General features: G+C 44.3%; 1 protein-coding gene across 41 annotated transcripts; it reads right to left on the bottom strand.

Moving 5' to 3' along the window:
* Window positions 1–5665: 5665 nt before the first annotated feature.
* On the bottom strand, window positions 5666–11928 carry LOC125515452 (uncharacterized). 41 transcript variants are annotated; one of them, XR_015603511.1, is made up of 9 exons: window positions 11440–11928; window positions 11237–11347; window positions 11123–11145; window positions 10800–10871; window positions 10554–10677; window positions 10337–10456; window positions 6815–10245; window positions 6601–6705; window positions 5666–6116 (listed from the first exon to the last, which is right to left on the bottom strand). XR_015603511.1 is itself a non-coding variant. In XM_087523700.1 (9 exons), the coding sequence occupies exons 2-5, from the start codon at window positions 11502–11504 to the stop codon at window positions 10234–10236; spliced, it is 321 nt and encodes a 106-aa protein (XP_087379826.1). In that variant the 5' UTR covers window positions 11505–11546; window positions 11620–11927; the 3' UTR covers window positions 5666–6116; window positions 6601–6705; window positions 6815–6943; window positions 7635–7741; window positions 10205–10233. The 41 variants fall into 41 exon arrangements, 39 of the variants coding, with proteins under 39 accessions (XP_087379826.1, XP_087379830.1, XP_087379864.1 ...); XM_087523700.1 differs by lacking the exons at window positions 10800–10871; window positions 11123–11145; window positions 11237–11347 and having other exon boundaries at window positions 6815–6943; window positions 7635–7741; window positions 10205–10245; window positions 11440–11546; window positions 11620–11927; XM_087523704.1 differs by lacking the exons at window positions 10800–10871; window positions 11123–11145; window positions 11237–11347 and having other exon boundaries at window positions 6815–6943; window positions 7644–7741; window positions 10205–10245; window positions 11440–11546; window positions 11620–11927.
* Between the last annotated feature and the right edge of the window lie 1113 nt (window positions 11929–13041).

The following is a 13041-nucleotide window of genomic DNA, read 5'->3' as shown; positions in this document are numbered from 1 at the left end:
CTTGGCCTTCTTCAGGGGAAACACACCGCTGAAACGCTCCAGAGACGCTGCGGTGGTATAGTTCTCCGTCAGAAATCGTCATTGACTTAGACCGCCGGGTTATCTGTCGGGCCAGGGTCTTATCCGCTGGCAGCTCGCCCCGGGTCATGTAAGCCAAGAACAGCATTGTCCAATCTGGAATGACGTGAAGAGCCGCCACCAACTGCGCCTCCGGGACAAGAACGGCTAGATCTTCTTCTATAGGTAACATAACAGACGGGTTATGCAAAATATCCAAAAAGGTGTTAGGTGGCACCGGCTTACGCTGAGATCCCAACTGGCTTAAAGCATCGGCCGCTTCGTTCTTCCTACGGTCAATGTGCTCCACCTAATAACCTTTAAAGTGCCCTGCAACAACATCAACTTCACGGCGATAAGCCGCCATGAGAGGATCTTTGGAATCCCACTTGCCTAACACCTGTTGAGCTACCAAATCTGAGTCGCCAAGACACCGGACCCGTCTCAGGCTCAACTCTTTAGCCATTCGAAGACCATGGAGCAACGCTTCATATTCCGCTACGTTGTTAGTGCAAGGAAACATCAGCCACAACACATAACCAAATTTTTCACCTCGAGGGGAGGTTAAAACAACTCCAGCCCCTGAGCCTTCCAACTGTCTGGACCCATCAAAGTGAATAGGCCAATATGTGTTGCATGGTTTCTCCTCCGGCATCTGCATCTCTGTCCAGTCATTAATAAAGTCAACCAGTGCTTGAGACTTGATCGCAGTATGTGATACATACTTCAACCCATGAGACCCAAGCTCAATGGCCCACTTGGTGACTCGTCTAGTGGCTTCTCTATTTTGAATGATGTCTCCCAAAGGAGCAGAGCTAACCACAGTGATTGGGTGACCCTGAAAGTAATGTTTGAGCTTCCGGCTCGCCATGAACACCCCATACACGAGCTTCTGCCAATGTGGATATCTTTGTTTAGATTCAATCAACACCTCACTGACGTAGTAAACTGGCCGTTGAACCGGATGTTCCTTGCCAACATCCTTACGTTCCACCACAATTGCCACACTAACATCCCGTGAGTTGGCGGCTACGTATAACAATAGCGGCTCTTTCTCAACTGGAGCAGCTAGGACCGGCGGCTCAGCAAGCTGTTTCTTCGGATCCTCAAAAATAGAGTTCGCGGCATCGCTTCAAACGAAATCATCTGTTTTCTTCATCATCTGATACAAATGCATCGCCTTCTCCCCTAACCGGCTTATGAACCGGCTCAAAGCAGCAACACAACCCGCTAGCCGTTGAACGTCATTGATGCATGTTGGCCTGGCCAGGGATGTGATTGCCTTAATTTTCTCTGGGTTAGCTTCAATACCTCGGTTGGACACCAAAAAACCCAAGAGCTTGCTAGCTGGGACTCCAAAAACACACTTGGCCGGGTTAAGCATCATTTTGTAGACCCGGAGGTTATCAAATGTCTCTTTCAGATCTGTGACCAAGGTTTCCTCCTTCCTGGACTTTACCACTATGTCATCCACATAAGCATGAACATTACGCCCAATCTGATTGTGAAGTCAATTCTGCATACACTGTTGATAAGTTGCCTGGGCACTCTTAAGCCCGAAGGGCATAGACACATACCAAAAGGCTCCAAACGGAGTGATGAAAGTTGTCTTCTCCTGGTCCTTGATTGCCATCTTGATCTGATGATAACCTGAATAAGCATCCAGAAAACTCAAACGTGCGCAACCCTCCATAGCATCAATGATCTGATCAATACAGGGGAGATCAAAAGGGTCGGCTGGACAAGCCTTGTTTAAATCGGTGTAATCCACACACATACGCCAGGTGCCGTTCTTTTTTAGTACAAGCACCGGGTTGGCCAACCACTCTGGGTGAAAGACTTCCACAATGAACCCGGCCGCCAATAGCCGGGCCACCTCTTCTCCAATAGCTTTACACCTTTCCTCGTTAAACCGTCAGAGAAATTGTCTGACCGGCTTAAACTTTGGATCAATATTGAGAGTGTGCTCAGCGAGTTCTCTCGGGACACCAGGCATGTCAGAAGGTTTTCATGCAAAGATGTCTTGGTTCTCACGGATGAACTCGATGAGCGCGCTTTCCTATTTTGGATCCAAATTGACACTAATGATGAACTGCTTGGATGAGTCGCTGGGCACAAAATCAACCGTCTTAGTGTCATTAGCTGACTTGAATTTCAACACCGGTTCATGCTCCGTTGTTGGCTTCTTTAGTGACATCATGTCTGCCGGGTCAACATTATCTTTATAAAACTTTTGCTCCTCTGTTGCACAAACAGACTTGGCATATGCAGCATCTCCTTCTTCACACTCCAGAGCTATTTTCCGGCTTCCATGTATTGTAATGGTGCCCTTATAACCCGGCATCTTGAGCTGCAGATACACATAACACGGCCGAGCCATGAACTTGGCATAAGCCGGTCGTCCGGACAAAGCCTGATATGGGCTTTTGATCTTAACCACCTCAAAGGTTAATTTCTCTGCTCTGGAATCATATTCATCCCCAAAGGCTACTTCCAGTTCAATCTTACCAATTGGGTATGCCGACTTGCCAGGTACCACACCGTGAAAAATAGTGTTGGATTGCTTAAGACTCTTATCAGTCAACCCCATCTGACGAAACGTCTCATAGTAAAGGATGTTGATGCTACTGCCTCCATCCATGAGTACTTTAGTGAATTTATATCCACCAACCTGAGGCGCTACTACCAAGGCCAAGTGACCCGGATTATCAACCCGGGGAGGGTGATCTCTACTCCACACAATAGGTTGTTCTGACCACCGTAAGTAACGTGGAATCGCCGGCTCAACGGCATTGACAGCCCTCTTGTGAAGCTTTTGGTTCCTTTTGCACAAGCTAGTGGTAAATACATGATATTGCCCACTATTCAACTGTTTTTGGTTGCTCTGATATCCGGATTGCTGCTGATTACCTTGGCCGGGTTGTGGATTGTAACCTCCTTGGTTACCCGTATGACACTGACCGTGAAAACCGCCTCCACCTGAACCGGCACCCGGGCCATGAAAGCCGCCTCCGCCTAAACCGCCGCCAGGGCCGTGACTTCCATCAAAAGCATTTGAATTTTTAAACGCCTTCATGATTGTACAGTCCTTCCACAGATGGGTGGCTGGCTTCTCCCGGGTGTCGTGTCTTGGACGAGGTTCATTCAATAGTTGCTCAAGGGTGGGACCTGACCCGCCCGACCGAGGGGGTTGCCTACCCTTGCGTCGTTGATTGTTGCCCTGCGCATTGGTGTTAGCCACAAATTCGTCAGTCTTATGTTTATTACCTCCTTGATTTGTCGGATTATGCTGGTGACCCTTGCCGTTGCCATTCTTTTTTCCCTTCCTTGTCTTTTCTTCATCAGACACAGGGTCCTTGGTACTATCAGAATCAGCATACTTGACGAGAGCTTCCATCAACTGGCCCATATCATTGCAGTCACGTTTAAGCCGCCTCAGCTTTTTCTTCAGAGGTTCAAAACGGAAATTTTTCTCCAACATTAAGACTGCCGAGCCGGCATGCATCTTATCAGATGAATGAATTATCTCCTTGACCCAGCGCACCCAATGGGTTGTGGACTCACCTTCCTCTTGTTTACAATTAGTCAGGTTGTAATGCCCCATATGTAACCTGCCATATTTGTATTCCAACTCTTGCCATTTCCGGCACTAAGTTATGATATTTCCTCGTTGTTGGGTTTCGTCTTCGTTTTGCATTTTGTCTTGTCATGCATCTCATATCATGTCATCATGTGCATCGCATTTGCATACGTGCTTGTCTCATGCATCCGAGCATTCTCCCCGTTGTCTGTTTTGCATTCCGGCACTCCTATGTCCTCCGGCGTCCCCTTTTGCCATTTTTCGTGTGCGGGTGTTAAACATTATCGGATTGGACCGAGACTTACCAAGCGGCCTTGGTTTATTACGGGTAGACCGCCTGTCAAGTTTCGTGCCATTTGGACTTCGTTTGATACTCCAACGGTTAACCAAGGAACCGAAAAGGCCTCGTGTGTGTTGCAGCCCAAAACCCTCCAAAGTGGCCCAAAACCCTCCTAAACCCCCTCCATCATCTCGGTCGTTCGATCACGATCGCGTGGCCGAAAACCGTGCTTAATTTGGAGCCTCCTAGCTCATTCTATGTATAAACTAGTGGACCCGTTGCGCCAAATGGCGCAGAGGCACGCTAAATCCATGTGCGCGATGAAAAGCATATCCATGGTTTAATCCCCTTTAATAGGAAACATGGTGGATTGTTATCTACAATGAGATGTATATACACATTTTAATTTGATAGCACAATATATTTGCTACCATGTTCGCCAAGACCCATTTGTAACCATGTTCGTATTGAAAATATTTGCATCTTCAGTGACTATGTGTTTGAGCAAAAAATACATAGGCTTTTGTTTAAAAATATATGTACCTTTAAAATCATGAGTGCTTTCAAAATATTTTCATTAGTTAGGAGCTTTAGGTTTGAGCAAACATGTATGATCGGAGCTTTAGCCCCTCTATATAAAAATAATGAAGGAGCATCAAACGTTAAATAGCAGATGAACAATAGTTTGAAACGTCTCCATAACAGCAATAGCTATCGTCTATGACATTTGTTTTATAACTATCAAACATGGCTAAATCATCATTTCTATTGAATCTACATAACAAGTATTTATGGCAAGGGACATCATCACATAGATTAAAGAGAAAAGAGGGATTCATCAACAGTTCAACACTAAAGCATCAACCACTTGCATGGTGGTAGGAGCAAGTGGCAACGTCTCAAGTCTCTAAGTTGGCTCCATGGTCAGCAATACATCATCATACGCACATCTTGGCTACAACTGATACATGCATCTCAAACAACATGTTGGTGTTTTTACCTGATGAAATAGATAGTGACACAAATTTATTTGCTAGGTACAAATTATACCAGCGACTTGTATGGAAAAAATGCAATGTTTCATTAAGATCACTATTCGACCATATTTACAAAAAGAACCAAAACTGAATCCAGAAAACAAATGTTGTTTTCCCCTGTAATACCTGAATGAGCTAGTCCATAGATTTAATCTGAATTCGACATCGAATGGATTCTATTCAATTTTGTGAGCACGTTGAACACAACCTACTATATTCTAACAGTCGATAAACCATCAAAGTAAACAATTCAAAATTTGCATGGGTACAAACATAGATAAGATAAACCTCCAGGTTCGTTATGGTTTACTTGAACTCTACATACTAATGAAAAATTTCAGGAAAATGTGAAAGCACCTCAAACCACATTTTCTTACTACCAAGCTCCCATGCGCTGTCACCTCTTCCTGAACTCAAACTAATGGCTCGTCTCCTTAGCTACCTACTATTCAATCACGCGATCACATAATATCTTTCTTTCTCCAAGGGAGGGTATACCTTGCATCACTACAACTAAAAAGGAAATAATATGAATGAATTAGATGGTGATGGCTTCCTCACCAAATAAGCATGTAAAGATAATAAGAACTTACATATGTTCAAGCGGGAAAAGGAAGCAAACCAAGTACATGTTTGAATGAATATATAATCTATTGTAGACCTTGCCTAGTACAAATAGTGACAAGCAAGCACAAGATGCATCAGCTTACATGCTTTAAACCACTTCCATTGACATGCACAACTGATTACATTACAAAGAAGTATATCGTGTCATATAGGCATGGGCATGATACCACCCGTTGCGCCAACTGGAGCAGAGACCCACTAACACCATGTGTGCTTTGAAAAAAATTCCATATATTAGTAGGTTTAGCTGTGGCCAAGCACGTACACTGCTTTACACCCGTTTCAGAATCATTCTTTTTTAAACCATGCAATAGGATTGCATATATTCCAGAGGAGTCTTTACACAATCGGGGATGATCAAATGACCCAAGCTCACACCAGCCTACTGCCTAGTATCAGGATCGATGACTCTCTGGAGCAGCGCGAAGACACTATTAAAGCCCGCTATCTTGTCCCTCCATATGCTCCAAATGACCACGGAGATAAAAGCATTCACAATTTTCTTTCGCCCACCCTGCATTCTTGACCTAGCATCCTGCCACCGGACACGAAGAGCAAGATCAGTAGGAGTGACCTCGTTTCAGAATCATTCTAAAAAAATACCTAAAGTCTGTCAATATAGACAAAAACAAAATTCTTGAGTACTTACCGAGGCTTCTTTATGTAAACTAGAAGAGAGATAAAAATCAGACATCACAACATATAAAATCCCATGAAAATGTGTTGCTCAACAGTTCTTCCAGTTGGTGTATTCTCATATTCCAGGGAAACATGAAATTCATACAAAATGAAAAACCTAGGACATGGCTGGGTATAGTCTTTAAGACAAAACCAGGATTTGACTAATCAACACAGGAAAACAAAGCACAAATTTTGAGAGTTCAGAGCAAGCACAAAATTTGGAGAGCCAGATTGCATAAAAGTTGACAAAAGGTCACTTGATTAGCCTATAAATGCAGGAGAAGTCAAATTCTAAGTAATTTTTTCTCCTCCATAAGTGCTTACATCATACAGCTCACCTCGACAACCCAGGAAGTAGTCTTTGCTGTAACAACAAAAAGAACAAACTTGTAGGGAAAGATCCCTCCATCTTCAAGCAACATCCTTGAAAGGCTTAGTTATTCCTGCAAGGATTTGAGTAAATATCTTGTTTTATTACAGGACAGCACCGAAATGAGAAAGGTAAACAAACATGAAGCATTGTGAGCGCCATAACGAGAGGCAAGTACATACATAATCTAGCACCTGAGAGCTGAGATTACATGGCACAGCTGAGAGGGTCTCAATAGTTACATAAAAGGGTAAACATTGTAGCTGGCCATGAATTATTTGATAGCAGAAAATCTTGACAGAATAGCATCTCTACAGATCAATTGTTAGCAATGAAAAATATACCAAGAGATAAAGCAAAAGGCAGTACAATTTATTTGGAAAAGATGAATGCTAGCTATTATAATAGAACCAATTATATATGTCATTCCTCATTTAAAGAAAACACTTTATTGAGAGTGACATATTAATCAACTCATAAGTCCTAAATGAGTAAAGAAAGGACATTAATAGAGACGATTTGCGAACATGATGGTTGTTGTAAGGTGCAAGTATATAGGTGCAACAAAGAAAGCAAAACTGCTATTTGGAAGCTACTGGGCAACAAATGTTTCTGAAAATTGATGAACCAATCACACACACATATATACTATTTTATTAGCTGAATGAAACATGGTCCAACCAAGCACCGCAGGGAAGTCCTCGGCTTGATCAACCAACCATTGCATAAAGAAAATGTCAAAGGATGATAGCTAAAGAAAATATATAAGCTTAAGTGGCGAACAAATAGCTTTTGCACTCAGTGTATATAGCCATACTATTTATATACTAAAAGAATAGTCTGCTTGGTTGAAAGCTTTTTCTATACATATCTATCGTATCAAATCGATTTATAATTTAACTCCACAACAACCGAAATTGTAAGTGTGCACACATTTCAGGCACGTATCCTACTATGCAATAGATTTTAGAAGTATCATGAGAAACTAGAGAATTAACTTGCCTGCCTGACCTATCATCTGGAGATTAACAGAAGGCCGAACCAACACATCCAAGCATTTGTAGAATTGGACCCCAAACAATTGAGAAATGATGCCTAGAATGGAAAGGCTGCACAAGGCACACAAGAATAATCTAAAGCAGGGTAATCATAAAAATGGAATATTATCAACCTACCACAAAGCAGGATGCTGAACTATACAACTCATGTCTTTTCAGGAACATATTTGCACACAAAAAATTTAGATGCACAAAATAGAGCCAGGAAAGCTGGATACTATAATCTGAATCACCAAAAATCAGTTGAACTATTCATACCCAAAAGTAGGCAAAAGGGAGAGTACATATATTAGTTCTTCCAAACCATCTAAGACGGGTCATATTTAGCTGTAGGCAAAGAAAGGTACATTTCTGTAGTTATAGACTTATAGTTGCATAAGCACCATGCATGCGGTATGATGGCATCATGACCAAAACTATGAAATTCAAAAGACATTTTTGTACTAATTGGCTCCTCAGTGCAGTGGCGGAGCCAAGGGGGGGCGAGCAGGGGCCTGGCCCCCCCTAACGATCGAGCAAGCAGTCACCAGCCACCACGAGGTAATTAGCGATAACAACGGTGAACACTTGTACCTGGCCCCTCCTATCACCTCAAGGTAAATTCTGGAAAACGGCAAAGAGCCCATGAGAAAGCCCATTAATGGCCAGATGGCCACGTCCGTAGTTTCGTAGGTCGTGGCGCTCTCCCGTGATTAGCGTGTGCGTGGGATTAGCCCTTGCACCGCTGCCATCCGCTCCCCTGCCGCCTGCGTGCCCCTGGCCCTCCCTGCTCAACTTAGGATCAGATTGGATTCAAACGGCGACGCAGTTGCTTCACTCGTCGATTCATTAGGCTCGAGCCAATCGTACTAAACTTGCCAAGGTTAAGATCCTACAGTATATTCTAATCATTCTCAATTCTTTTTTTGTATGTGTGTAATTTATAGATTTCATTTATTCTCTTTGCGTGATCAGTGATGCCGTGAGATTTTTTATATTTTACTTGTTCAAGAAATCATCGTGATGCAAATTATCGTATACTAGTTCCTATATGTGGTGCAAATATTTCATATGACGAACTTATACAGTACAACAAATTCTGAAACTTCAGTTCAACGGCTATGAAGAGAAAAACACCATCAAGCATCAAGATTAATTCATTTCGAAGCATGTTGCTGCATCTAGTTATAACTCTCCCAATTTCAACGGCAAGTGTTTTTTTTACTACTAAAACTGTGAACACCCGTCTTAGAAGTAAAATGTGAGACGGCTTGCTTTGTCATGGCATGATAATCTACATTGATAAATAATTAGTAGATGCCTCATTTCTCTTATAAAATGTGGCGGAGGGAAACCCCTTCTCATAAAAATAATAATATAATTTGCAGCCAAGACCCCTTCTGATGAAATTATTAATATTAAGATTTTTTACTAGCAATCATGGAGGCAAATTTAAACTAATTCAAATGTAATGATCTTTTTATAGCACCAAAGCACCACCTATACGGTTTTTTTTCTGCACTAGATATTTTTCTTGTCAACTTAGCTTGGCCCCCCCTATGTTCAAATCCTGGCTCCGCCCCTGCCTCAGTGAAGCTGGTACAGAAGAAGAGGATCGTACTGGGTATTGTTCTTATCTTTCTAGAAAAGAAAGGGTAAAAACTGATTCAGAGCTGTCTGCGGATAGGCAAATCTATTCATCTTGATTAACTAACGAGTTTATATACTTATTCCCTCGATTTTATTCTGTCTAGTAGGTTTGCAGTAGACGTGGGTACAGGTTACTCAATCTGAAAGCCGGAACGGTAGTGTTGGAGCAGATCAAACGACTGGGCCACTCAAATGTGATTTTCATCAGTTGGTCATCACAGATACTTGACTCGCATACTTCTTCCCTCGACTTTGTTCTGTCCAGTAGGTTCTGCAGTAGATGGAAAACAAACGAGATGTTTTGTCCTCAATGTGCTAATTCAAACTAAACAATCAGAATGAGGCGTCTCTCTAGAGATGGAAAGCAACGAACTGAATGTCCCAGCAAAACAATAAACTGTACCACAAGAGTTTGAAGAATTTATTGGTTGCACCATTACTAATGAAGTTAACATCCACCCGCCAAATGATATTTGATCTAGGGGTAGGATAAACAGAACTAAGGGGAATAAAGAGAAGGGAAGCAGAAAAGGTAACAACAATAAGGCGAAGGTGTCGCAATTGTGCGAGATTCTATCTATTTGTTCGTGTTTAAGAATCAGCTTTTTTATCTGTCTGACTTCATGAACTTTTAATTGGATATTCACTCTTGCCGTGATACTTTTTTATTTGTGTGAATGACTTAGTTAATATTCATTCATCGTCATGTACAGTTTAGTTGCAACTGAAATATATGTACTTATAACTATCTGAATGCTTAGATTTTCATGTCTACATATATATGACCAAACAGCAAGTTAGAGGCTTGCAGAAAACACACACAAATCGCCAGATATCTTGTAATAATGCAGTATAGGATATCTTGCAGTTCCGGGCAATACTGACCAACTGACCATCTTCTTAATAGCCCCAAGCTACTGAGAAACCTGCAAACCCATCCAAACCAACAAAAATGACATTAGGAACAGACCCCTTGCATCACCTGCACTTCTCCAAGCTCTACTGATAGAGACATACCTTGCATCTGGTACTCATAGAAGCATGGGGGATGTGGCTGATATACAGGACAGGGGCCGTGTTCTCCGGCTCCTCTGGTTGCTTCTTCTCCCGAATCCTCTGCTCTTTCCCCTCCAGAGGCTACAATAATCACAACACAACATCAGGGACAAGGAAAAGATGCATGTGCGTGTGTTTTTCTATTGGGTTCGATTTGGTTCGAAGGCAAAGCACGCACGCACCATGAAGTCCTTCCCCTCACGGTCTTGGAACCAGCCGAGCGCCGCAAGAACACCCGCCTCTGTTTCCTCTTCTTCTCCATCAACCCCATCTCCCTCAGTGAAACCTCCATGTAGCTCTCTCTGTCATTGAAGAATTCAGGTTATCAAATGTAAAAGTGTACAATATATGTATTTCTAACTATCAAAATTGACCAGCGGCGCAGGACTGTAGAGTAAAAGACTAGCACGCTATGCATGCCTACCATGTTTCACAATGAAATAAAGCTGGATTGCAACTGAAATATCTCTCCTTGTATCTCCTATATCCCACACACCTAAATTAAACAAGCAAGTTAGCATGTCATTATTTACAAAGAAACACCACAACAACCTTATCAACTACTCCTTTCTTCTCTGTCGTTGTAACTTTTTAACAAGGTGCAATGATTTATCCCTATTTACTCTTACACTAAGATGTAAATTTAGTGTGTGGCATATATGTTAATACACCCAACCTAAAATCTGAGGAGAGTAAAAACTTATGCAGGACAGGAGCATCATGAGGCCTAGGTTGGGATCAGCTCACCTTCTAGCATAGGACGAACTCATCTGGACAGTACCAAATAGAACATTCAATCCTTAACAATGTATTCAATAATATGAAAGAGAAATGCATCCTGTTACAGGCGAAGAAGATCACCTTGCGCCTCATAAGTCCAGTCAACCAAGAGTTAGCTGCATTGTTCCAGATCTCATCTAATACTTTTGTCACTCGTTGCTCTACAATGTTCCAGATCTTAATATATTATCACTAAAGAAACATTCGTGAGAATATTTCGATCAGATTAGAGAATCAACTAATAACTATCAACTACTTTTTCGACGTTGTATTTTTATACGCACCTTAACAAGGCCAATCCAGCTATAGCCTGTAGGTTTGGCCCATGCGGTTGTGGACTATCTTGCATCTCCTCGTTTTATCCAAGAATCCAGTGATGGAAATCCACTCCCTCAAGCCGGAGAAGAAACATAGCTGAGAAAATCTCGCCGGAGAATAAGAACAGAGCATGGGCTGGTACTTACCAGGGTGATGCACATGTAGTTGGCCGGCGGGCGCGGAGGACTGCGCGAAGGGGACGGCGGAAGCGGGATCCGGCACCGGCGGCTCGAGGGGATGGGAGGCTCCCTGCCGCTACTGTCACTCCCCACGGTGAGGAGATGCAGTGGCTGCCGGCCAAGGAAGGAAGAGGCCGCGGCGGGGAGGCGGAGGAGGAGGCGCTCATGGTGGAGGACAGGAGGATGGGGGCGGAGTGCTGCGGCGGCTGTGGGGCTGGGCGTCTGGGCGAAAGGAGTCAGGCACGTCGCGCGCGGCGCGGGAAGTGCGGCCTGGCCCAAAGCGCTCTCGCATGTTCAACGGGCTGACCCAGCCAATAAAGAAACCACTGACGAATAGGACCATCAGCCAACTCGGGCCACTCGTCATAGTGCGAAAGGGTACCGGCGGGTGTGCATGCGACGATTCATCCTTTCCATCAACTGCAGACGAGCCAGGCAACCCACGACGCGTGGCGCGTAGGGAAAGGTTCACGCGGAGAAGTCTCACCCAGCCAATAGACAGGTGCTGAGAGCCCATCAGTCATGGAGGAGAAAAAATAATAGCAAGGTAAAATGTGCAATAAAGATCTAACGGTTTGGACGACTCGGTTGACCGAAATCTGGCAGATTGAACGGCCAACGAAGGAGCAAATCGGGGGAGCTTCCTGATGGGGAGTCGCCCAGCATTCTTATAGGTTAAAATAGGCATCTCCTCCGAAAATCCCGGATCATTTCCACCCTTAACCCTAGCCTCTTCCTCCTCTCACCGCCGGACGCGTCTGATCGGGCCGGACACGTCCGCGCCGCCGCCACCGACGAACCGCAAGCCGCCATGTGGCCGTCGCCGCGCCAGGCCCGAGGCTGGCCCCCGAGGCCCAGTCGCCCGCGCCGCCGGCCGAGCCTCCCCAGCCGCCGTCCGCCACCGACCGCCGCCTCCTCTCCGCTCGCCGCCGACCCCGACCGCGGCGGCCACCCTCGCCGCCGCCTCGTGCCGCCCCGACGACTCTGGTGGCCGGATCCGGCGTCCCCCGCTCCGGCGACCTCGCCGACCCTCTTCCCCGAGCTCCGGCGCCGACTCCGGCGAGCTCCCCGTCCAACCTCGTCAACCGTGCCCGATCTAGATCCGCCGCTACAGTAAACCCTAGAGGTTGACCCGTTTTCTGCCTAAGTCCCCAGTATTTTTAGCTAACTTCATCATGTCATATCTTTGCATCTGTGGCTCCGTTTTGGGCGTGTAGCATATCAAATTGTTCGTCTGGATGTGCACTTCATTTCATTCCATTGCATCATGTTCATTTGAGTTCATCTTGATGCCCTAAATGTTGTTGCAAGAGTGCTATGTGATGTTAGTCTCAGATTCTTATCAGATTATGGACATTTGTCATTTTTGTCATGTTTAATGTGTGCCTC

Source organism: Triticum urartu, chromosome 1A (assembly GCF_056163025.1).
Source record: "Triticum urartu cultivar PI428250 chromosome 1A, HENAU_Tu73, whole genome shotgun sequence".
In the NCBI taxonomy this organism is placed as follows: Eukaryota; Viridiplantae; Streptophyta; class Magnoliopsida; order Poales; family Poaceae; genus Triticum; species Triticum urartu.
This window is presented reverse-complemented; position numbering and strand designations above follow the sequence as displayed.